Source organism: Prionailurus bengalensis, chromosome A1 (assembly GCF_016509475.1).
Source record: "Prionailurus bengalensis isolate Pbe53 chromosome A1, Fcat_Pben_1.1_paternal_pri, whole genome shotgun sequence".
NCBI lineage: Eukaryota > Metazoa > Chordata > Mammalia > Carnivora > Felidae > Prionailurus > Prionailurus bengalensis.
The window spans coordinates 157,289,225-157,313,671 of NC_057343.1; the positions used below are offsets into that span (position 1 = coordinate 157,289,225).

Below are 24,447 nucleotides of genomic sequence, written 5' to 3' on the forward strand. Positions count from 1 at the left end.
AAAATGGTAAATTCTATGAAACAAACAAGTCATGTTAGTGCCTCTATCTTGGGTTTCTTTTAATCAGTCTAAATCTGTAAATATTTGATCAAACAATATTTAAAGAATAATAGGTTCAGGACACGTGTATAGTATGACTACTTAAGTTTGAGAATAACTTCAGTATAATTGTCATAATGAGAACCTCTGTTTCTTATTTAAGTACTTAGATAATAAATTAAAAAATGTCTATTAAAAAAAGAAAGCTATGAAAAATGGCTGTTAAGATTGACAGCTTTAGCATGTAAAAACTTTATAATAAGGTCGTTTCAACCAGAATCTGTTTAATAATGTGGTTCTTTCCTCAAAATAACACGATCAATTATGTAAAAAAAAAAAAAAAAAAACCTAGGTCTGGAACAACCCTATCAGTTTAATGAATTTGAGCAAAACTAAAGCGGCCTTTGCCCTGCAGTGAATACAGAATGACTTATGTGTGACAGATTAAAAGATAATTAAAAGCTTTTGCTTTTAATTAAATGAGAAAGCATTATTACATCAATATTAATGAAATTCAATACACATGGCTCTTAATAGAAATTAAAGGAATAACTATGTCCATATTTATTCTTCAAGCCTGCACCTTCAAGAGATAATGGGTGAGGGGATTTTCTTAAAAGAATAGGCTTCAGGGCACATAGTCTTCCTTTCTCTTCCTCCTATTACTTTGTAAACATTAAAGAGACATCTGCAATAATAACAATAGCCAAAAACTTTTCATCTGATTCTGTCATCCTAAGCCATCTACAACCTCAAGATATTTTCCACATCTGCCTTAGTCAATGTTTGATGTTTAGACGAAAACAGTGCCTTTTTCCCCCTAAAGAAAATTAAAACCATAGCCACAGACATACTGCTTTCTAACAATCATGCTGTTTCTTTGGGAAACTGTTGTTGCAAGCTACTCCTTGTAGATATAGGGGTAATAAAGTAAGTGTTCTTACTGCATGGCTACAAACACATCCTAACATAGTGAGTGGTCAGTATCAAAGAATGACCAATGTAGTATTTCCCCATCAATTAACAGTGGTCTTGTAGAAATTACTGCCTTGCTTGAAAAAACTGGGTATGCCTGCAGTTTGGGAATACACAGAATGATAGACAAGGCAACTTAAAAGATACAATCAACGGTGATCTCATTATGCTTAATAATAAGCACAGAGAAGATGAGTGGTTGTGAAGGACATAAAACATAATAAATATGAACTTTTCTGGTAGACAAATGTGTGGTACGTATCTACACATTTTGGAATTACAATGTTTAATCTCCATTTATATAAAACTTCATTCTATTGATACAAATCATTGTAAAAGGTAAAAAACAAACAGCTCACTGTACTCCACTGGGGATACAGAAACCAAACAAAACCCCAACCCCTAGATATGGTAGGATAACAAGGTCACTAAAATATTTACATATAAGAAGCTGAATGAATTATATTCCTGTTCACCCACCCACCTCACTATAAAACAAAGGATTTTTTTTTTTTTTGTTTTTTTACCAGTGTTGTGAGGAATTTTATCAAATCTCCATGGGGAATGGAAGGTGACTTGGATGAATTATAATTGTAGTTATCTAGCCACTCAAAACAGTCAGTTGTCGTTTGCAGCTGCACATCTGGACACTGCTTGTTAACTTCAGATTGTATTTCTTTAATGCAATGTTCTATGCTATAAAAAAGAAAAGAAAAGATTATTTTGGTAGGAAACAAGTAATGGCTCCATGTCATAATATCACAGGACCTGAGACGTTTATACGTGGTACCTGGTTGAACATGGTTTACAAAATTATAAAGCATTCTTACGATAGGAAACAATAACAAAGAGACTACATATTTTCATTCATAATTGAAAACTGAATGCTCAGATTTTCTGGCAATTTCCTATCACACACAGTGGAGGAAATACAAGATATAAGATATCTAGATACTCTGAGATGAATCAGAAATCATTCTGTGTTAAAACAAAAATCAAGCATGGCTACAATGAAATGATGGTCCTCTTGATAAGCAGTAGATGGAATGCAGAGATAAGATACTCATGTTGACTAATGATCATAAACATAGTCTACTAATAGGTGAATGACTATACAAATTATGGAAAACTTCAATCAATGGGATATTAAAATGTCACAAAGCAATTACAAAAACCTTGTAATTTTAAAAGTTGTAAAACATAGATACATGCTGTATACACACTGTTATTACAGCCAACTATCTTTTCCTGCCCTGGAACTCCACTCCAAAAAACGAAAACAAAAACATACTAAACACTGTCTTTAAAAAAAAAAAAAAAAAAAAAAAGACTGGAAGGAAATGAAACAAAACAAATGGTTAATAGCAATTATCTTTGGGTAATGAAATTGATCTTTTACATTTTACTTTTCTATAATTTTCTAAAGTTTTAGAAAGTATATAATGCTCATTTACCAAAAAATAAACTAAAAACAGAAAAACTTGTCCAAATGAATCTTTCAATACATATCTGCTTTAAAAATAATATACAGAGTACCCTTAGTTCTAAAACTAAATGGATATACTATGTTATTTTAATTTTCATATAAAATCTGTGGATTCATGATTATAAATCTTCGTGGTATAAACTGATGACCTTAAGCAGAATGTCATCTGTGGAGCCACATGGATATGACATATTACTACCACCTGATGGCAGCATATCTAAACTGCAAGAAAGCTTATTAACAGAAAAATTCTTTTGAAGCTGACCGCCCTCACCCAAAATTGACAGCTATGCATTTGCCTTTTAATAGTATTAAGAAAGATCTGTTACTAAAAAGGTTATTACTGTTTTGAAAATATCATTGCTATTAATTATAGATACCATGCGACAAAATTATTTAAGCTTCGGAAACCAAACTGATTATTAAAAACTGATGTCATATGAATGGCTCTTCAAAAATCATCAGGTGTGGGTTGCCTATAAAACACACTGTCAATTTAAGGAAGGCTTTTCAGGAGACTTCTGAGCATGAGTGAATTCAAACTGAATTACCATGAAACAAATAACATTCTGAGACTCAAAGAGCTTTTTCATGAAAACAAGTAACAGAATACCTCCTTAGGCCACAGGCCATGCAATTTCCTGATGGGACAATTCTATTCAGGAATACCAGTTCTAAGTCAGCCTTAATATTGGCAGATATGTTTTTAACTTATGTAAGCACATCTATGGATGAGAAACATGATACCTGAAGCATACACCTTAACTCTAGGGACCCTTTAACAAAGGTTTTTATTATAGCATCCTCATGTGTCTCATTCAATGAAACCTAATAGATGATAGCAAAGTGAATTGGAAAGGCTCAGTGCTGAGTCTGCCTAAATCTGTTTCAATCAAGACTCAGCTTTTAGGCTAATCTCTAACATCTGAATCTGGGTAGAGGCCAATAACCACAATCTCTATATAGGGTAAAGCCTTCTGAAGGCTAGATATTTTAGTAATTTGTCCAAACACTGATAAAGGGACTGAGCAGTTAGTTGCATTTCAGACCACATCCCTCACTGATACAAACTAAGACAGCTGACTGAGCTGGCTTTTAAAATCACAGATTTTTGGGGTGCCTGAGTGGCTTATTCGGTTAAGTGTCTGACTCTTCAGCTCAGGTTTTGGTCTCATGCTCCATGAGAATGAGCCCCAACTCAGGCTCCTCACTGTTGGGATTCTCTTTCTCCCTCTCCCCCACCCACACTCTTGATCTCTCTCTCAAAATAAATAAACTTAAAAAGTTTTTGTCATAAAATTTTTTTAAATATTTAAATATTTAAATATTTATTTATTTATTTATTTTATTTATTTATTTTTTATGAAACTTATTGTCACATTGGTTTCCATACAACACCCAGTGCTCATCCCAAAAAATGCCCTCTTCAATACCCATCACCCATCCTCCCCTCCCTCCCACCCCCCATCAACCCTCAGTTTGTTCTCAGTTTTTAACAGTCTCTTATGCTTTGGCTCTCTCTCCCACTCTAACCTCTTTTTTTTGTTTGTTTTTTTCCTTCCCTTCCCCCATGGGTTTCTGTTAAGTTTCTCAGGATCCACATAAGAGTGAAAACAAATGGTATCTGTCTTTCTCTGTATGGCTTATTTCACTTAGCATCACACTCTCCAGTTCCATCCACGTTGCTGCAAAAGGCCATATTTCATTCTTTCTCATTGCCACGTAGTACTCCATTGTGTATATAAATCACAATTTCTTTATCCATTCATCAGTTGATGGACACTTAGGCTCTTTCCACAATTTGGCTATTATTGAGAGTGCTGCTATAAACATTGGGGTACAAGTGCCTCTCTGCATCAGCACTCCTGTATCCGTTGGATAAATTCCTAGCAGTGCTACAGCTGGGTCATAGGGTAGGTCTATTTTTCATTTTTTGAGGAACCTCCACACTGTTTTCCAGAGCGGCTGCACCAGTTTGCATTCCCACCAACAGTGCAAGAGGGTTCCCGTTTCTCCACATCCTCGCCAGCATCTATAGTCTCCTGATTTGTTCGTTTTGGCCACTCTGGTGTGAGGTGATATCTGAGTGTGGTTTTGATTTGTATTTCCCTGATGAGGAGCGACGTGGAGCATCTTTTCATGTGCCTGTTGGCCATCCAGATGTCTTCTTTAGAGAAGTGTCTATTCATGTTTTCTGCCCATTTCTTCACTGGATTATTTGTTTTTCGGGTGTGGAGTTTGGTGACCTGTTTATAGATTTTGGATACTAGCCCTTTGTCCGATATATCATTTGCAAATATCTTTTCCCATTACGTTGGTTGCCTTTTAGTTTTGTTGATTGTTTCCTTTGCTGTGTCACAAAATTTTCAATGTCAGAACTTCTGATTTTGTTTTTAGTTGGCTAAACATCTTGTCATTCTGCCATTCACCACTGTCTAAACATCTTGCTTTAAAAAAAACAAAACAGGGGCGCCTGGGTGGCGCAGTCGGTTAAGCGTCCGACTTCAGCCAGGTCACGATCTCGCGGTCCGTGAGTTCGAGCCCCGCATCGGGGTCTGGGCTGATGGCTCAGAGCTTGGAGCCTGTTTCCGATTCTGTGTCTCCCTCTCTCTCTGCCCCTCCCCCGTTCATGCTCTGTCTCTCTGTGTCCCAAAAATAAATAAACGTTGACAAAAAAAATTAAAAAAAAAACCCACAAAACAATAGTTGGAAGTGTAGAGATTTATTGCCCGATTAGTATACAAAGGTATTATTTTCAAAATTTAAGGTGAAAGCTTGATATGTAATTTTTATTGAGGTCAAAATTAATTCAAAATTACCTAAAATGTAAACTTATTTTCTTTTTTTTTATTTTTTTTAATTTTTTTTTTTAACGTTTATTTATTTTTGAGACAGGGAGAGACAGAACATGAACAGGGGAGGGTCAGAGAGAGGGAGACACAGAATCTGAAGCAGGCTCCAGGCTCTGAGCTGTCAGCACAGAGCCCCACGTGTGGCTAGAACTCACGGACTGTGAGATCATGACCTGAGCTGAAGTCGGCCGCTTAACCGACTGAGCCACCCAGGCGCCCCTTAAATTATTTTCATATATGTGTAGTAGTAATATTGCTGATGGGGACCATAATCTTGGATGGGAGGAGGTCTATATAACTTCAGAGGTAGATGATGCAAGACCCTAGTCTAGGATTTTTGAAATAACAAGGTACTTGTCTTTATTCGGGTTTAAGTGTTTTCTGATTAACTGTAAGATGCTTCAAATTTTCTTTAGAAGAAAGGTCATAAAAAAAACTACCAAGATAATTCAACAAATAGAAATCCAATTAACACTTTTATTGTTAGATCCTAGACATTAGCCCAAAAATGTAAACAGTCTAAAAACAGATGTAGAATCTCTTCCCTAAATAGTTTAAATTCCCAAATTTACACCATTAGTTGGCTTAGCAAGGACTTTTTTTTTGAGAGAGCAGAGAACATGAGAGAGAGAGAGAGAGAGAGAGAGAGAGAGAGAGAGCGCGAGCATAGGCACACAAGTGGGGGAGGGGCAGAGGAAGAAGGAGATAGAATCTCAAGCAGGCTCCATGCCCAGTGGGGCTCAATCCCATGACCCTGGGATCATTAGCAAGAACTTTTTTTTTTTCATTAGAAGAACTTTTAAAAGCATTTTTTTTAGCCTTATCCACTGAAACCATCTTAAATGTCTATCAACAAGAAAATTATTAAATTATTAAATAGTTAATTCACCGAGTGGAAGAGAGCCATGAAAGTAAAAGTAGAAATGTAGCTATCAACATGGATGAATCTTACAAATACACTGTTGAGAGGAAAAGGTACAAATAAATACACACAGTACGATACTATCCACACAACAGTTTGAAAATCTGCCATGCATCAGTACACCTTATTATAAGGGATTATAAGCATAGGTAGTCGAAGTGGAAGGAAATGTGCTGGAGCGATCACCATCACCAAATCCGGGGTGGAGATGAGAAAGTGGATGATATTGGAGAAAGGCATATAGTGAGCCTTTGCAGTCCTGGTATTGTTTTATTCCTTAAGCTGGATGATGAGTGTATGAATGTTTATCATTAATACCCTTTATGCCTTTTCATATGTCTCAACATTTCTTAATAAATTTGAACCCGATGTACTTAATTATAATGCCTCTGAATTATCCAAGTTAATAACGTGTATGAGTGCATACATTACTGACAGGCTGTGTGTAAATCAGATTTACAAACCATTTTTAAAATGCAATATGCAATATTCTTTTTTAGAAGATATCTGTGGTGGTTTTCTCATTCAACATTCACCCCTGGGTACCCTGAGTGTAAAAATTACTTATTGAATGAAGACATGTTCGATCAACATTAAGTGAATGCTGAATATGTGGCAGGCACTGTGATATATACTTGGGATCCAAATGTGAATAAGACAGGGTCCCATCTCTAAAGGAATTCTGTCTAATGAGAGAGACAGACCTGTAAATAAATAACTTCATTACAGTAAGACTTGATAAGAGGTGTGTACAGTGCTAAGGGACTACACAGGAGGCAGCTGCTAAATGTGCGTTGAAAGGTATAGAAAACTTATAGAAAAGGAAATTATATGCAAGGATATTGATGCTTTAAGAAAATTAATGGGGGGTGCCTGGGTGGCTCAGTCGCTTAAGTGACTGCCTTCAGCTCAGGTCATGATCTTGTGGTTCATGAGTTCGAGTCCCACGTCAGGCTCTGTGCTGACAGCTCAGAGCCTGGAGCCTGCTTCGGATTCTGTGTCTCCCTCTCTCTCTGCCTCTCCCCTGCTTGCACTCTATCTTTCTCTCAAAATTAAATAAACATTAAAAAAAAATTTTTTAAAGAAAAAAGAAAACTAATGGGATCACTGTTCTTAGAATTCCCTGACATCTGACCCCTGAGAATTTAGTGATCATCTAACTTTATTGCCATGTCACTTAAAAACAATGTTTATTTGGATAATGAAAAATAGTTTATTTTTATGGTCACAACTAATTTATGTATGCATGTAGGTGTGTATCTTACTTCCAAAAAAGGACTGAGATGTCTTACAGTTAGACAGCATTGAATAACAAAAGTGTAAGAGCCTATTAATATCAGGCTGGTATAGGTGAGGATAGGGAGAGGAACTGAGAAAAAAAGAGAGTATTTATGACATAAAATCTAGAAACTTTATTGTAAAAGTTCTTTCAAGATTTAAAACACAGAGTTTTTATTATTCAACCACATAATAATTCAAAGGAAAAAAAAAAGTATGTTCCATTGGGGAAAATTATGACAATGTTTTTGATGTAAAGGTTGTAGAAAACATTTTGGTATGCTTTCATGGAAAGCTATAATTTCTATTTTTATTTTTAAAATCAGAGTAGAGGTGTCATGGTAGAGATTAAGATTTTTACAGTAAGAGAAATCTAAACATTAAAAAAATTCATTTCATATTTTTAATGCTCTTGTTTATACTGTTTACCCACAACATAAATTCAGTCTAAAGAAAAGACTTTTTCAATCTATCACATGTTTAAAAGCACAAATAGGGGGCGCCTGGGTGGCTCAGTCGGTTGAGCGTCCGACTTCGCTCAGGTCACGATCTCACGGTCCGTGAGTTCGAGCCCCGCATCAGGCTCTGTGCTGACAGCTCAGAGCCTGGAGCCTGCTTCAGATTCTGTGTCTCCCTCTCTCTCTGGCCCTCCCCCCGTTCATGCTCTGTCTCTCTCTGTCTCAAAAATAAATAAATGTTAAAAAAAATTTTTTTTTAAAGCACAAATAGTTATGAGATAAACAGTTTTCCAGTTTTTAGCTAAGTCCAATTTATCTAACTAGATTAGTAAAATTCCTAGGAATTAATAAGTAATTAATAGGGAAGAGGGCTGATATATAAAAATTAGTAATTAAACTATAAGCCAGCCATAAAATAAAAGCTTATTTTCCTGAAACAAACGTATTTTGGGATAGTACTTTCTAAAAGGTTGAGAAAAGGATTCATAAAACTATTTTAATGGCTAAAAAGTATAGTAAGAAATTAAACAAATATGCCAAACTATCTTTTATTTCAAAGAGATTTTGGTCATTTCAAAATGTCTTAAGTATAGTTGCAAGGAAAAAACATCCTCAACACTAAATCCTGTTAACACTATCTGTTTAAATCTTTCTTAAATGTATCCTCCCCTTTCAATTCTTACTGTGAAAGACTGGGTTCAGTTTCTTTTTATCTCTCATCTGAAATATACAAATAACCTCCCAAGATTCCTGTTGTTATGTTCAGTTATTCTATGAGGAATGTAGGAAGAAAGGAACTTTTGGGGTGTCTGGGTGGCTCAGTCAGATGAGCATCTGATTCTTAGTTTTGGCTCAGGTCATGATCTCACAGTTTGTCGGTTCAAGCCCTGCATTGGGCTCTGTGCTGACAGAACCTGCTTGGGATTCTCTCTCTCCCTCTCTCTCTGCCCCTGCCCTTCTTTCTTTCTCTCTCTCTCTCTCTCTCTCTCTCTCTCTCTCTCTCTCTCTCAAAATGAATAAACTGTAAAAAACAAAGAAAGAAACTTTTGAGTTAGGACGCTCTGTTATTTATTGCTTTATATCACTAATCCTCACAACAGCAATGTAGAGAGGCTCTTGCATGGTTCAGACAGCTTCAAGAAAGTTCACACCTAGTGTAGGGGTTATGCCAATCTAAAAGTCTACAGCACTTTCAAAAAATTTCAAATGTGAAATACTCCCCCAGCTTCTAATCAATGGCAGAGTCATCCTGGGAGTACAAGAGTAAGCTGGAACTGATGGGAGTCAGCCTGGCATTACATCCCAAAGCACATCTTTTTTTTCCTCTCTCTTAAATTTACATCTAACTTGGGGGGTGCCTGGGTGGCTCAGTTGGTTAAGCGTTGGACTCTTGATATCAGCTCAGGTCATGATCTCAAGGTTGTGAGACTAGTCTACATCTTTATTTCCATTGCCTGGATAAATTCAATCATTGTGCTGGACAACAGGTTTGACTGGAAGTTACAAGTGAGGGTTTAACAACATCCATGTAGGAAGGCACATACAGCATGCATTGCTCTATACTGCCTCTGGGAAAGAAGACAGTTTTAGCATTGCTGGAGAACAATTTTTCAACAGCTAAGTGTACAACTTCTAAGAAATCATCTTGTAGATAAACTCTCATAATGAAGGAAGAATGCACATATGCATGCATGTGTGAAGTAAAGGCAGAGAGACTGCAAAGAATATAACGTTCATCAAGAAGGAATTGGCTTGGGGTGCCTGGGTGGCTCAGTCGGTTAAACATCTGACTCGACTTTGGCTCAGGTCCTGATCTCACGGTGTGAATTCGAGCCCCATATTGGGGTCTGCACTGACAGGACAGGGCTACTCTCTCACCTCTCTCTACCTCTCTCTCAAAACAAAAACAAAAACAAAAAAACTTAAGAAAAAATAGGGAAATGGCCTAATAAATTGTTGCACACCTAAATGAGTGAAATCTAAAAGATGAGGTAAAATTACATGGAGAGATTTAAAAAATGTATTAGGTAAAAAAAAAAATCTAACTATAGTACATCATATAGTTCCCATTTGTATAAAAAGGTAAAGTATGTTTGGGTGCATGCATACATATGCAGAGACTACTTCTGCACAGTTTTACAATAATTTAACCATATAGGTTACTTCTGAAGAATAAGACTACGAGGGTCAGAGCCTACCCTTCTGTACTGAACTTTTCCTCATATATGCCTTTCTCTGCTGTCTGAAATCTTCCATGAGTCATACTCATGTATGTATTTTCAAATACATAATGGAAAAGAAAACTAGCATGTGATGACAGCATCTTCTATCACATACTACTCATCTAGCCTCACACTAGTTAAAGATAAAGCAAACACAATAGATGCCTAATTGACTGTCTTCTAGCCTACTTTGTGCCAGGACTATTTAAGGCAGTGTTGAGCAGCTGAAGTCTTTAATGTTTATTATTTATTTTGAGAGAAAAAGAAAGCGTGAGCAAGGGAGGGGCAGAGAGAGAGAGGGAGAGAAAGAATTCCAAGCAGGCTCTTCAATGTCAGCATGGAGCCTGACATGGGGCCAAACTCACAAACTGTGGTATCATGACCTGAGCCAAAACCAAGAGTTGGATGCTTAACTGACTGAGCCACCCAGATGCCCTGAGCACTTGAAGTCTTTAAAGTAGAGATGAAGGAAGTAATAATCCCAGTTTCCAAATCCCCCGATCCACCCCTCAGCTCCCTTACCATCCCAAAGAAAAATATTTAGTCCAGACATTCTAAAATTAGGACTGTAATTAACAAAGGCTGTGTTGTGTTAGTGGGACTCTTTATTTTTTTAAAAATATATATTTTTAAGGTTTATTTATTTTGAGAGAGAGAGTGTGTGTGTGAGAGTGAGCAGGGGAGGGGCAGAGAGAGAGGGAGAGACAGAATCCCAAGAAGGCTCCACTGACAGCACAGCACCTGATGCAGGGCTCAAACTTGGAAACTCACGAATGAGGAGATCATGACCTGAGCTGAAATCAAGAGTTGGATGCTTAACTGCCTGAGCCACACAGGTGCCCCTCTTTTTATTTTTTTTAAAAGTTTCTTTGTTTGTTTATGTAAGTAAGTAAGTAACCTCTACACCCAACATGGGGCTCGAACTCAAGACCCCAAGATCAAGTCACATGCTCCTCTGACTGAGCCTGCCAGGTGCTCCTGATAGTGACTCTTTTTAGACAAAGTGTTGACTCTGCTGAATCCCTGACTAGGCGCTTTCCAGGGAAAACTGGCAGGGTTGGGTTAGATCTCAGGGCATGGATCTAACAGGGAAGATGAGCCAGCCACAGCAGTCACATCTCATTACCGTGGCTCAGTTCTCTTTTAGTATCTCTGTCCTATTCTTTCCCTCAGAGGTGGGCCAGGTCTTCACCAGGCACCCCTGATTCTTAGCTCAAGAGGACTTACTTCCTAGTGGCCAATTAACTACCTTTCTCCCTGAGAAACAGGGGCCTAACTATTGTTGGCTCAATCTTATTGTTGGATGGATATTTGGTATACTATTGTTCTATTTTTGTTATCATAACAACTTACAAACAAGCAGACACTTGCTTCCTGCTATTTCCCATGGAAAGATAATGATAATAATAATCCTTAAAAATATCTTAAATTTGGGGCACCTGGGTGGCTCAGTCCGTTAAGTGTCCAACTTCTGCTCAGATCATGATTTCGTGGTTCATGGATTCGAGCCCTGTGTTGGGCTCTGTGCTGACAGCTCAGAGCCTGGAGCCTGCTTCAGATTCTGTGTCTTCCTCTCTCTCTGCCCTTCTACTACTCACACTCTGTCTCTCTCTCTCTGTCTCAAAAATAACATTAACAAAAACGAAAAGAAATCATCAAATAAAAATCCGTTATTGCCTTATACATTCTGGACCAAGAGCAGGTGAAGCTAACACACATAAAAATAAAAGTTACACTTTTTAAAAATGTCAAACACTTAAAACCCATGTGTTGCTTGAAAGGATCACTTAATAATCATCTGATGAGCTACTTTACCTTACCTAAAGCAGAGGTCTAAGGGCAGTATTGCAGGCACACAACACAGGACTATGCAGAAAAGAGTTAGGAACACCACAGACATTCAAATAAGGAGCTAACAGAGAAAAACGAGGGAAGAAAGCAGGTCCACAAGCCACCATGAAACATGGCTCATCTTTCCTGTCTTCTCGCCTATCTCCACTTCTACCTGCACGCATCACTAGACTTTAGGTTGAGAGCTTCAGTAGGAGGACCAGATAAGTTTAAAAAGCAGCAAATGTAAATGGAGTCATGGAAAGTTTAGGTTACAGAGCTGAGGCCCAGGATGCTGTTTGCCTGGAGGCATTATTCATTCTGAGAAGGACAAGAGCCCTGATGGGGGAAACTGAAAATGCCTATTTAAGTCTCACTCTAGGTTCAAGGATAGATGGGGAAAGCTTTCGGGTTTCTTTCCATGTAGCCTAGTCTTGTGGAGTAATTTAGGAGAAGAGGTACAGATTCTGTCAGACGAATACATGAGAATAGAGAAACACATGAGAGAAGTACAAACACTAAACTTAAAAAAGGAGTATGTATATATTAGTATCCCGTTTTTATTCCTAAGTGCCAAAATACTGCCACAAATAGTAATAGTACAGTGTATGAAATGAGTAATTTTCACTTTATCTGATTTGCTATGGCCATAAAATATATTAACGTGAATATGTGTGTCCACTGGCAAATTTGTGGTTCTACCATGACAAGCCCAATGTTGACAGCTTATTTGAAGATTTCTTTTGGTTATTTCTTTCAGAACTTTAGGCCATCATGTGGAAAACTTCCCCCCAAGACTTCATATATAAATATAAAAAAATTAAGCATTATGTGGAAAATAAATGTAATGTATGGAATATGTATCCTCTGTAAATAAGCATGACTAAATTTACAGAAACCATTTATCTAACGTCCTGTCACAATTTAAAGTTAATGCTCTGCACCCCGCAGGCCTCTCCTGGATTAAGGCAAATATTATCTATGATAACACTTCTTGTTGTTTTTGTAGGTAAAACTTAGGTCTTGAAGGACACACAAAGACCTTCTATATTTAGAAAACAGAAAGGTAAAATAAACTTTTAATGATAAAATTGTATCTATCCAACTGAAAGTTAAGAGGAAAAAAAAAATTCTTATTGTGATTCCAATAAAACTTCTACTCTTCAGTATCTTTTCCAACTATTAAGATCCATTTAGCTCAAAAAATATTTCAGTGACGTGCAGTTTTCAGTTACTGAACTAATGTGAGTACAACATTCATAGTATTCCTCTCTGGCAAGTTACTTACCTTCTTGTTACCAATTTTGATATGTGTTAAAAGTAAATAATTTGCGATCACTGATTTCCACGGTCAGACTTAAGAGTCACCTAGCTCTGACTTGAATGGAAATGATGATGTAGAAGAGAAAATGGCCTGAGAGAATGACAGCCTCTCTTGAAGGGCAGGTGAAGGTTCACTGACCCCTGGGCACTCTACTCCATTCTGGTGAATCACTGCTTTGGGGAAACAAAAGACCCTGTGGCTCGTAAAACCTGATGATATTAAGAAGAGGGAAGGATTTTATACTTAGAATTCAGGGTTACTGCTAGAAACACAACTTTAAAAATTCAAGGGTAAGGAAAAATACCATATTTAAAAATGAATTACTTGTGTTTTTTCCTTTAAAAAGTATCTGGTAAACCCATATCATACAGATGTTCATTACTTATTCAATGTACACCATTGAGAGATAAATAGAACTGTTAGAATACAAAAATGCCAAGGGTAATTCAACTACTGCAGTGTAAGTGTGGCATAACTGATTCGTCATGACATACAATTTTCTAAAAGCTATTCTGTTAGAAGGCAATAAATGAGTGCATAAATGATTTACATTCTTCTGAGCCATGGTTATTATTCAGTATTTTATTCTAAAAAATATATACACCCTATACTATTATGTTTATTCTCTAGAGTATAATAAAAACATAATTGAATTTGATGAAAAATAGACTTTATTCTAAATGTAGCATACAGCACATATAGCTACTCCCTTATTTTATCCCTTGTGAAGATCAATGGTCACTTGAGGTGGTTCTGTTCTAGGTTTGTTTTAATATATGGGCAATAAAATATTTTTAATTTAAAAATTATATCCTTATATTCCATGTCATATTTCCTTTTTAATAACATGAGTTTTGACCTAAATAACAACTTATGAATGCAAAATACAATATTTTAATCACTGTTTTACTTCTGAGCATGATTTCTTATTGACCAGGTAGGGCAGGAAATTAACTACAGATGGTATAGCAAATAAAAACGAAGCATTCTATAACAAAAGCATCAGAGTTCAGTGATTTGTTTTATTTTGAAAAAGCCTAAATGCTATTATGAAAAAAAGGTTACCTTTTAAAAATTATTTAAAATTTGTTTCAATATAACCATCTCTGGAATTTAGATAAATTACTTACAAATATATTTAAGCTAATACTATTTCCATTTATAAGATTCTTTGGGTTAAAAACTGTGCCATAAAATATCCAAATATATAACATATAAATTACATAATATGTAATTATACTAAAGTTTAACACAGTTATTTTATATTTATATACAAATTATAATACACACTCTATAGTATGGTTAAATCATACATATATGCTATCTTTAAAAAAACTATACATAAACACATACACATATGTATGTGTGTATGCATATATATATATATATATATATAGATAGATGTATGTATATACGTCTATATGTATATATATTGTAAGGGCAATGCAAATTAAAAATAAAAGGCTTAATTCTCTCTGTTGAAAATAAGGGAATGGATTTCCCTCTCTTCCTTTTACTTATTTATCTTTGAACTTTATAATTTTAAGTATTTTTTCATCTTTTTGAAATATATCCCTTAGAAGACTAGATTAGATCTTTTGTCAGCTTTCTCAACCAGGACTATCTCAAGAACCTGGAAGCCATCTTTTCCAAATGCAGACACCAAGCGCAATGGCTCCTGGCTCCAGTTCCTGATGAAGGGCAAGGACTAATTTCAGTGGTTGCTTTGTTCCAATCTGCAAAATCACTCTGTCCTAAAGATATGAGAAGTGTGTTTGTCTTCAGGATAAAGACAATTAGCTAACGAAGGTATCCTCTAACACAGGTAAAATTAGGATGAACTATGCGTGAAAAAATATGCTGCCATGCCAAATCCTCTATGTGAGGACTAGCTACTGTTTATCTTGAAAACATGTTTGTTATGGATTGTATCTACCAGGTTATATGAAGGGGTGCGATGCCCAGTTCTGACTTGCCAATCTCTTAGCAGACAGCCTGTGATATGCAATGCATTCTGGTTGAACGCCTGCTGAATAACAGAAGTGTTTTTATTCTCTTCTGCCTTTGTAGAGGGAATGTCTGGGATGGGAGATTTTGGTTTTAATTATAATTCCCCCAAAATATGCTTTCTTCTGAATTTAAGTTATTTATGCCCTTTGTTATGACAAAAAATAGACTGCATTCTTATATAAAACATGAAAAAAAAATCATAGATAGGAACATTTCACTTGCTTGGTTCGGTTTCTTGGATAATTCAATATTAACTATACCTTATATATTAAAAAAGGAAATACTATGTCTCATTCTATATTAGAAATTTGTACTGTGGTTTGCATATTTATAACCTACATGAGGTGAATTATTAGAACCTTTGACCAAAAGGATCCAAATAGGTGAACTGATTCTAGGACCCAAAACACATATAAAGACAAAGTCTCTTCCATCTAATGGCAAACTGCTTAACTGTCCCATTACTCCTAATGTTTGGTAGCACTAACTTTTGGAGTAGGTGATAAAGATTAACCTTGCAGAGCAACTCTCTATGGAGTCTCTGGCCTTCCACGTGGGAAGGTGACTTATAATGACAAATGTTACATAAAAATAATACATTTTTTTTGGTCTCTTTCAACAACTCAAGCAATGCATGGCCTTATACTACCATTTTAATACTGTAATTTGAAATTTTTAATTTCTGTGCTTATCTATCAAGTGAAGCTGCTTAACTCTAAACATGTTAATGAAAATCCAGGTCATCAATATTGGCAAACTCTAAGAAAACATTAGTAGAAATTCAATAAACTTTAATTTACCTATTTGAAGGCAGTGCCTAAATTTTTGAGTCACATTTGCTTAAAAAAGTTTTTTTAAATTTATTTTTGAGAGAGTGTTGCACGTGTGGGGAAAGGCAGAGACAGGGAAACAGAGGTTAGTAGGTGGGCTCCACAGTGATAGCAGAGAGCCTGATGTGGAACTCGAACCTCATGAACCACGAGATCATGACCTGAGCCAAAGACGGACGAACGCTTAAAGGACTGAGCCACCCAGGAACCCCTTGAGTCTTAAAGTACTAATAATGTTAAATTCTAGGGAAGAGGGTTTAATCAATTTTTTTCAGGAAAATTAATAATATGAAAACCTAAAATGATCTAAGAGTAGAAAAACACTAAAACTAGACCAGGTAAAGTTTGTGTAAATGAAACATGAAACCAACTAGTTTTAAATAATTAACAATATTTACCTTGTAGCATTTTGTTCTATCTTTTCATCAATGTCACTGAAGATCTGCTTAAACTCCAAGTCTCCAGGAAGTGAATTTAACAAACAATGTAGGTCAAAAGAAGTATGGGAATATTTATCTCCCCAATCCATTCTGTGGAATAAGAATAAAAAGCATGTCACATCCTCAAAAATAAAGAAAAAAAAAAAAAAACCTCAAGTTGTGATCCTAAACCAAAAATAATAATTCTCATTTATAGGTAAAATGAAATACAGCAGTAGGAAAACTAGGGTATTGTTAAACTAGGTATAGAGTGCTTTGTTATTTAATTTGCATGAGGTGTGACCTGATTTTCACACTTCTCTATGGTTTGAAAGCTGAACAAAACCGCACCCCTCAGAGAGTACTCAAGCATCCTGCTGCTTCTCACTGTAACCAAGAGCTGCAAAGGCGATCCCAAACCACATAGACCACTGTGAACAAGGGTGGCAGCAACAAGAATTCAACACCTTCCCTCCACCCTTGTCAACACACTGACCTGGAAATTGTAACTTCCAAATTTCAAAGTGTCATTCCATACCCCTTATTTATATGTGAAGAAGGCAGAATTTTCCTTGAATTCCTCTATCACCTCTGTCAACCTAAGTACTTATAACTGATTAAAACTTACATATTCTACTCTTCCTAGAGAGACATGCATTTTCCCACTATCAAATCATTCATTCAGTCAGTGCATATATATTCTTGAATGTTTGATATGTAAAAGGCACTGCTGTGGAAGCTGGGGATACAACTGCAACAAGTCAAAGTCTCTGCCCTCATGGAGTTTTTATCTCATTTAAGAACACATAAGCAGGTATACTTTATAAAAGATCACATGGTGAGAAGTGCTGTGAATACAAGAAAGCGGGGCAATGGAACAGACTAAAAATGATGGAGATGGGGTAGAATGTGATCTATTTTATTTAGGGATATGTTATTTTTGGATATAAAGTAGTGCTTATAAAGTACATAATGACTAACGGTATAAATGAAATGAGAAATTTAAATTATAAGAAATATACACGGAATAAATATTAACAAGAAAAAGGATTGGGGAATGTGGTTTTATTTCAGATAAACCCAAAATACTTGACAAATTGTCTAAAAAGTTTTGCAGAGGCTACAACACTAATGGACTTCCTCATCTTTAGTTATTTAATTGCAACAAATTCAGCTAATTCATTATCCAAAACAAAATAGCTGAATTTCACACAGGCATCATCTGGAACTTCAATGAGGTAGTCTTGGGATAAAGCTTTTATTTTTTGCACAGATTTTATTTTAAAAGGGAAACATCCAACTAAAACATTTTAATATAAAAGTCGGTGGCATCACAAGGTTTGTCATTTGTAAACTCAATTAGTCCCAATACAGAATAATCACAGAAATGTCATTCTAAAATACATAAATTCTCATGTATTTAGATCCTCTTTTTAAAATATTTTGCAGTAAAAGGTATAGAACACCATATATTCACCAGAAATTATATATCTTTAGGGTACCAAAACCTCAGTTTTTCCATATAAGCAGAGTCTGAGATCTTACCTCCCTAGTCATTTCTAAATCCAATGGCCAATATTACTAAAAATGAATTCAGCTTCTGTATTAGCATGTTTTTGGATCATTTTGGGTAGTTCAACTCTTCAGATGACTCATTCAAAAACTGTTGCAAGAAAATAAAATTTCACTTTTGCAGTGAAAAAATTTGATCAGCTGAGGGTCTGTAGAAAGCTCAAACTTAGTAAATACTTTGGAACTAGCTTCTCTAACAGAACCAGTTATATATCAATACTCTGCTAAGACTTGTCTTATCAATACTAGAAAGTCTCATAAGCTCAGATTCTACATATTTAAAACATAAGAAAATAGGCATAGAGATCAGTTTTAAATATAGTAGCAAAATAGCAATATGACTTGTTATATATCTACTGTGTACAAACATATACGTCATCTTCCTTAATTCTCATAATTCTACAAAATAGTTATTACCCTCATTTATAACGGAAGGAACCTGGGCCCAGAGACATTAACTAACATGCCCGTGTAGCAGCTACTTACTGTTAGAAGTAGAATTTGAACTGGATCTATTTGGTTCTAAATTTTAAGGCTGCCTCATCTCTTGAGAAATGAATCACTTACTGCATACAGAGTAGTTTTGCAGAAATATATTTTTTTAACATTTTTATTTATTTTTGAGACAGAGAGAGACAGAGCATGAACGGGGGAGTGTCAGAGAGAGAGGGAGGCACAGAATCTGAAACAAGCTCCAGGCTCTGAGCTGTCAGCACAGAGCCCGACTCGGGGCTCGAACTCAAGGACCACGAGATCACGACCTGAGCTGAAGTCAGACGCTCAACCGACTGAGCCACTCCGTCGCCCCAGAAATATTTTTTTAAAGATTATATATTTTTGAGAGAGACTGTGTGTGCACACACATGCATGAGCAGAAGGGAAGAGAGAGAGAGAGAGAGAGAATCCGGAGCAGGCTTGGCATTGTTAGCACACAGCCGGATGCGGACATCAGTCTCACAAACCCTGAGATCCTGACCTGAGATGGAACAAAGAGTGGGATGTTTAACCAGCTGAGCCGCCCAGGCGCCCCATAGTTTTGTGGAAATATTAACCAATATGCTAAAATGGTTATCCGTGGGGGCGCCTGGGCGGCTAAGTCGGTTAAGCGTCCGACTTCGGCTCGGGTCATGATCTGGCGGTTCGTGAGTTCAAGCCCCGCGACAGGCTCTGTGCTGATGGCTCAGAGCCTGGAGCCTGTTTCGGATTCTGTGTCTCCCTCTCTCTCTGACCCTCCCCCGTTCATGCTCTGTCTTTCTCTGTCTCAAAAATAAATAAACGTTAAAAAAAATTTTTTTTAAATAAAAAAAATAAATAAATAAATAAAATGGTTATCCCTGGATATTTTGACTACTGTTGATATTTATTTCTTTATACTTAGCATTTTCCTATATTTTTGCAGTGAGTACTTTATTATACATGTGAAAAAACAAAATTCAACCAAGTGAATGTAAAGATCTAATTGGCTTTGCTAAACTATTCATGAGTCAGGCAGCACTTCATCTAGCAAAAAGAGAGGCACTCCCGGGAGGTGTGAAAAATGAAGGGTTTTTATAGAGGAGGGTGGGGACATAAGAGTTATTAACAAAAGCAGTGTGTTGTTCCAGACAAGGCTGTTTTCTAGGGGAAAAAGTATGAGGTCTTATCATGCAGAATACCTCATCTTTCTCTAGAGGATAGAGAGGACTCAAGTAGCGGACTTATTGGCATTGATGGAAAGGACAATTTCCTGAATAACTAGGTAAGGCCATATTTCTGGTGGAAGGTGAAAATGCAATTAGATTGGATATTAAGCTCCAGTTTGGGAACTTGGTCTGAGTGACACCTTTTTGGGCCTGTGGTTTTCCTTTTTGTTAAAACATATATAATGAAGACAAATACTTTAAAAAGAAATTATGCCTGCTCTCATGGGGTTTTTGATCGTACATTTTGTCTTCATTTGAAACCTCTTCGAACCTTAACACCTCTCTTGCCAATTTGAATTCATCATTACTCTCAAAATCAAATTCAAAACTTACATAATCCCTAAATATCTCTTGACTACCATTTCACTAAACTTTTTGTATTATTTTGTGGTATTTGTGCTTGCAAATGCTGTTAAAGGAAAATGTGCTGTTCTGTGCTATGTTGGTATTAAATGTATGTTATGTCTTTCATTGAAATGGAGTAAAACAATAATGGGCTGAAACATGTTGAGCATTCAGATGGGGTTGGTGACATCATTTTAAAGGATTCCCGATACAGAGTTGTGTGATTTTTCTCTATCTAACCTCAGTAGATAAGTTAATCAATAAATACAAATAATACATTAAAGAAGTGCCACTTGGTAACAACAGGGTACCAGAATGATGATGGTTCAGAATTTTCATGTGACCACCATAGATCTATGATGCTTCTGTATTTAAGATATGGTTCCATGGTCATGAAAGACAAGAGAAGCAAGAATGACATTTATAGGTAAAGAGAGAGTAAGGATAAGAGAGAAAACTTGATTGGCAAAATAGAACAAATAGGATGAGAAAATTAACCTGAACAAATAGAGACGCACAGGACCAACAGAAGAAATAAATTAAAAAGGGAGAGTAGCCTGTGTAAGTAATGCTACAAAGTATGAATTTAAAGGTTTTTCTCAATGGAATGGCAGTGATCCCTGCAGGAATGTGGTGACAAAAAAGGACTGAATGGGCATGAGCACAGACACCAGACCTCCCATGTCCTTTCAAGCACTCTGAAGGTCCACCGTGTGACACTGTGCCGGGGCATCATGAGGGTATCATGAAAGGGAGAATGACAGTCTCTCCTCTAAAGAAGCAGAGACAGTAAAAACATAAGACAATAAACAAGGGAGCCAGTAGAAAGAGCACTCTATTCTCTAAGTAAGACATAACTAAGTAGGACCTCAACAACAAAAAAGTGAATTATTAAGGGACTAATGTAACTTGACAAATACCTCAGTGGTATTTCAGAAACATAGACCAACCTTTAAAAAATTTAGGGGGAGGGGTGCCTGGGTGGCTCAGCTGGGTGAGCATCCAACTCTTGATTTTGGCTCAGGTCATGATCTCCCAGTTTGTGAGTTTGAGTCCCACATTGGGCTCTGTGCTGACAGTGCAGAACCTCCTTGGGATTCTCTCTCTCTCCCTTTCTCTCTCTCTGCCCTGAGCCCACTCACTTGTGCTCTCTCTCTCTCAAAATAAATTTTAAAAAATTTAAAAAATTATAGGTGGAAAAAGGAAGAGACTGTGAAGCTGTGTAGCTTAACCTAATGCAAGATCAATCAAAAATGGGAGCTGAAACTTTTTAAAGTATGCTTTCTTTTTGAAATTGTCATTCCACAGTACTATTTTTAAATATTCATTCTCCTGTAATGTTTCTGATCATTTTTGGCATAAGATTAAAAAACCAGTGCTTAATATTTCAAACAAGTATTAACAGCCAATCTAATATTAATTATTGCCTTTTAAAAATGAGTAATGTTTGAAGAATTATATCTGAGCCAAACATCTGTAGATCAAGTTTCAGCCATAGGCAAATTATAGCAGTTGAGCTATAAATTCCTAAGAACAGTGACTACAATAAAATATGTACATATTATAAGCACAGCCAGAAAACATTAAACTAAAGCAATAAAAAAAATCAAACCTCATGTGATCAAAAGAAAGTCCACGAAAGTAATTTCGGAATCTTGTCTTTTACCATATTTTAAAACAATACTTTCTAACCTAGGGTCTCTTTTTCATTATTTAAACACATATGATTAGAATCCTCATTTTATCCTTTTTTTTTTCTGTTTCTTCAAGAATAAAAATCCAGAGTGTCATTTTTTTTGTGTAACCAAACAAATGCATGTTTTCTCATGCATACACTTTTCTCAACTATACACTTTTAAAAAAGTGAAAAAAGAAAACCCAACCAGTGGGAAGAAATCTACACTGAAAATGAGTTAGTAAAGCAGAAACTGTAGGACCATGTGATTTCTCCTCTGTGGAAAAGTCCAGTGAGGAAGGTCAGATGCCTGAGATTCTCAGCCCAAACTGTGGACTTAATGTGTCTACCACCTCTACTTTACCTGAAGTCCTACTGTCTAGCCTAAAAAAAACACTTTTAATCAGCATGGTAAGGAAATGTTTTCATTAATTAAAAATTTATGTTCCACATTTAATTAAACAAATTTCAAAACGTTACACTATACTAAAACACATTTAACTCTAAACACCATTGAATCAAAGAATCAGTAGGTTTGAGTTCAGATCCTCATTCTGTTAATGACCTTGAGTAAGACACTTGATCTCTCAAGAGGGAGAGCTCACATTCCTCACTTATAAAATGAGATGGATGGATTTATTAGGCTCTGAGATTTCCTCTGGCTATAAATTTGTTGTATTCTTTAAGGAACGGAAGGAGTAGGACATATTTCTAACTACCCCCCCCCACCGCCCATTAACTCTTCCAATGGAGAACTTTATTCATTAATACCATCATTTTTCTTATATCATGTACTCAAAGCCATTTTAAATGATTTCCTTTGCCCTTTCCCAGGGCTGTTACATGAAAGGCTTATGCAGAATCTGGGGCATCTGGGTGGCTCGGTTGGTTGAGCTGCTGGCTCTTGATTTCGGCTCAGGTCATGACCCCAGGGTAATGGGATTGAGCACCTCATCAGGGTCTGTGCTGAGCATGGAACCCACTTAAGATTCTCTCCCTCATGGGGCGCCTGGGTGGCGCAGTCGGTTAAGCATCCGACTTCAGCCAGGTCACGATCTCGCGGTCCGTGAGTTCGAGCCCCGCGTCAGGCTCTGGGCTGATGGCTCAGAGCCTGGAGCCTGTTTCTGATTCTGTGTCTCCCTCTCTCTCTGCCCCTCCCCCGTTCATGCTCTGTCTCTCTCTGTCCCAAAAATAAATAAACGTTGAAAAAAAATTTTTTTAAAAAGATTCTCTCCCTCTTAATATGCTCTTCCTCTTCCCCACTTGTGCTCTCTTGCTCACTCTCTCTAAAAAAAGAAAAAGAAAAGAAAAAGCTTTTGTGGAATCTATAGTTGAGCAAGAAATAATATGAGAAAAGAGGAAATGTGAGGTAGCAAGATACTCTTTCATGGTAATAGGTAGATACCCAGTACTAATGTTTTACCCACCACCCCCTAGCTTGCTAAAATATCCTAACAAGCAGCGAGTGCCTGTTTCTGGGCTTCTCTGACTTGGCACACTCTTCACTCAACAAAAGATGTGTGAGATCAACTGACCTTGGACATTATGCCTCCACAAGGAACAGGGTGACATACCTTCACAGACATCATGTGTCCCTGACCTATTATTCTTTGTATTCTTTATATTCTTTGTATTATTTGTTGTATTGCTGGTTCAGGTTGAGTTGTTGGTTTAATAAAAGTAGCAGAGTGAAAATAAACTTTGACTAGGTCATCTTTTTTTTTTTTTAAAGTAGGCTCCATGTGGGTCCTGAACTCAAGACCCCAAGATCAAGACCAGAGCTGAGATCAAGAGTCAGATGCCCAACCGGCTGAGCCACCCAGGCACCCCCAGGTCATCTTCCTTAAATTCTGACCAGCCTTTTATTCCAGTTTGGCTCATTTTTACTTCTCCATCCATATCTAGTCACAAAGTAGTTCTCTGGATCATTCACAAAGTCTTGCCAATATTATATAATGCAAAATTTAACTTTCAATAAATCTTGAAAATTTTATGTAGTTCAGTAAATTCATTCATTAAGACATGGATTAAAAGTATGATGGCTGAATAGTTATTTTTATGATAATTACAGCTAACTTTTAGCTGGGCCATGCATTGTTCTAAGTATTTTATATATATGAACTCATTTAATCCTTACCATGATTCTATGGGTCAGGTATTATTATAATCTCCATATTAAAGATATAGAAACTGAGGCACAGAGAGGTTTGTGAGTTGCCCAAGATCCCTTACATATGAAGTGGCAAAGCTGAGATTCAGAGTCCTTAATCACAATGCTATAAACTGCCTCTCTGTGTAGACTTCTACTTAAAAGGAAAAAAAATTACTATTTTACATCTTATATGTATTGACTTATTTACTGCCATATGTATTTGACAGCTATCCCTAAAATCACTATAAATTTCCAAAAATAAATTTTTTAAGGCTAGATCTTCCCCTTATGATATTTCAAAGTCACTAGAAATTTATTTCTTTTCATCAGTTACTGGAAGTTGAAATTTTAATGTTTTAGCCTCTCCAAAGATTGA

General features: G+C 36.4%; 1 protein-coding gene across 1 annotated transcript in view; it reads right to left on the reverse strand.

Moving 5' to 3' along the window:
- The window catches only part of KIAA0825 (KIAA0825 ortholog), a 190,253-nt gene that overhangs the window by 126,753 nt on the left and 39,053 nt on the right, over positions 1-24,447 (reverse strand). The window contains exons 3-4 of the mRNA XM_043593653.1: positions 16,625-16,756; positions 1,542-1,710 (exon numbers count right to left, since the gene is read on the reverse strand). Of these exons, the coding sequence (XP_043449588.1) occupies positions 1,542-1,710; positions 16,625-16,755 (300 nt within the window). The 5' untranslated portion in view covers position 16,756. The remainder of the gene's footprint in view (positions 1-1,541; positions 1,711-16,624; positions 16,757-24,447) is intronic.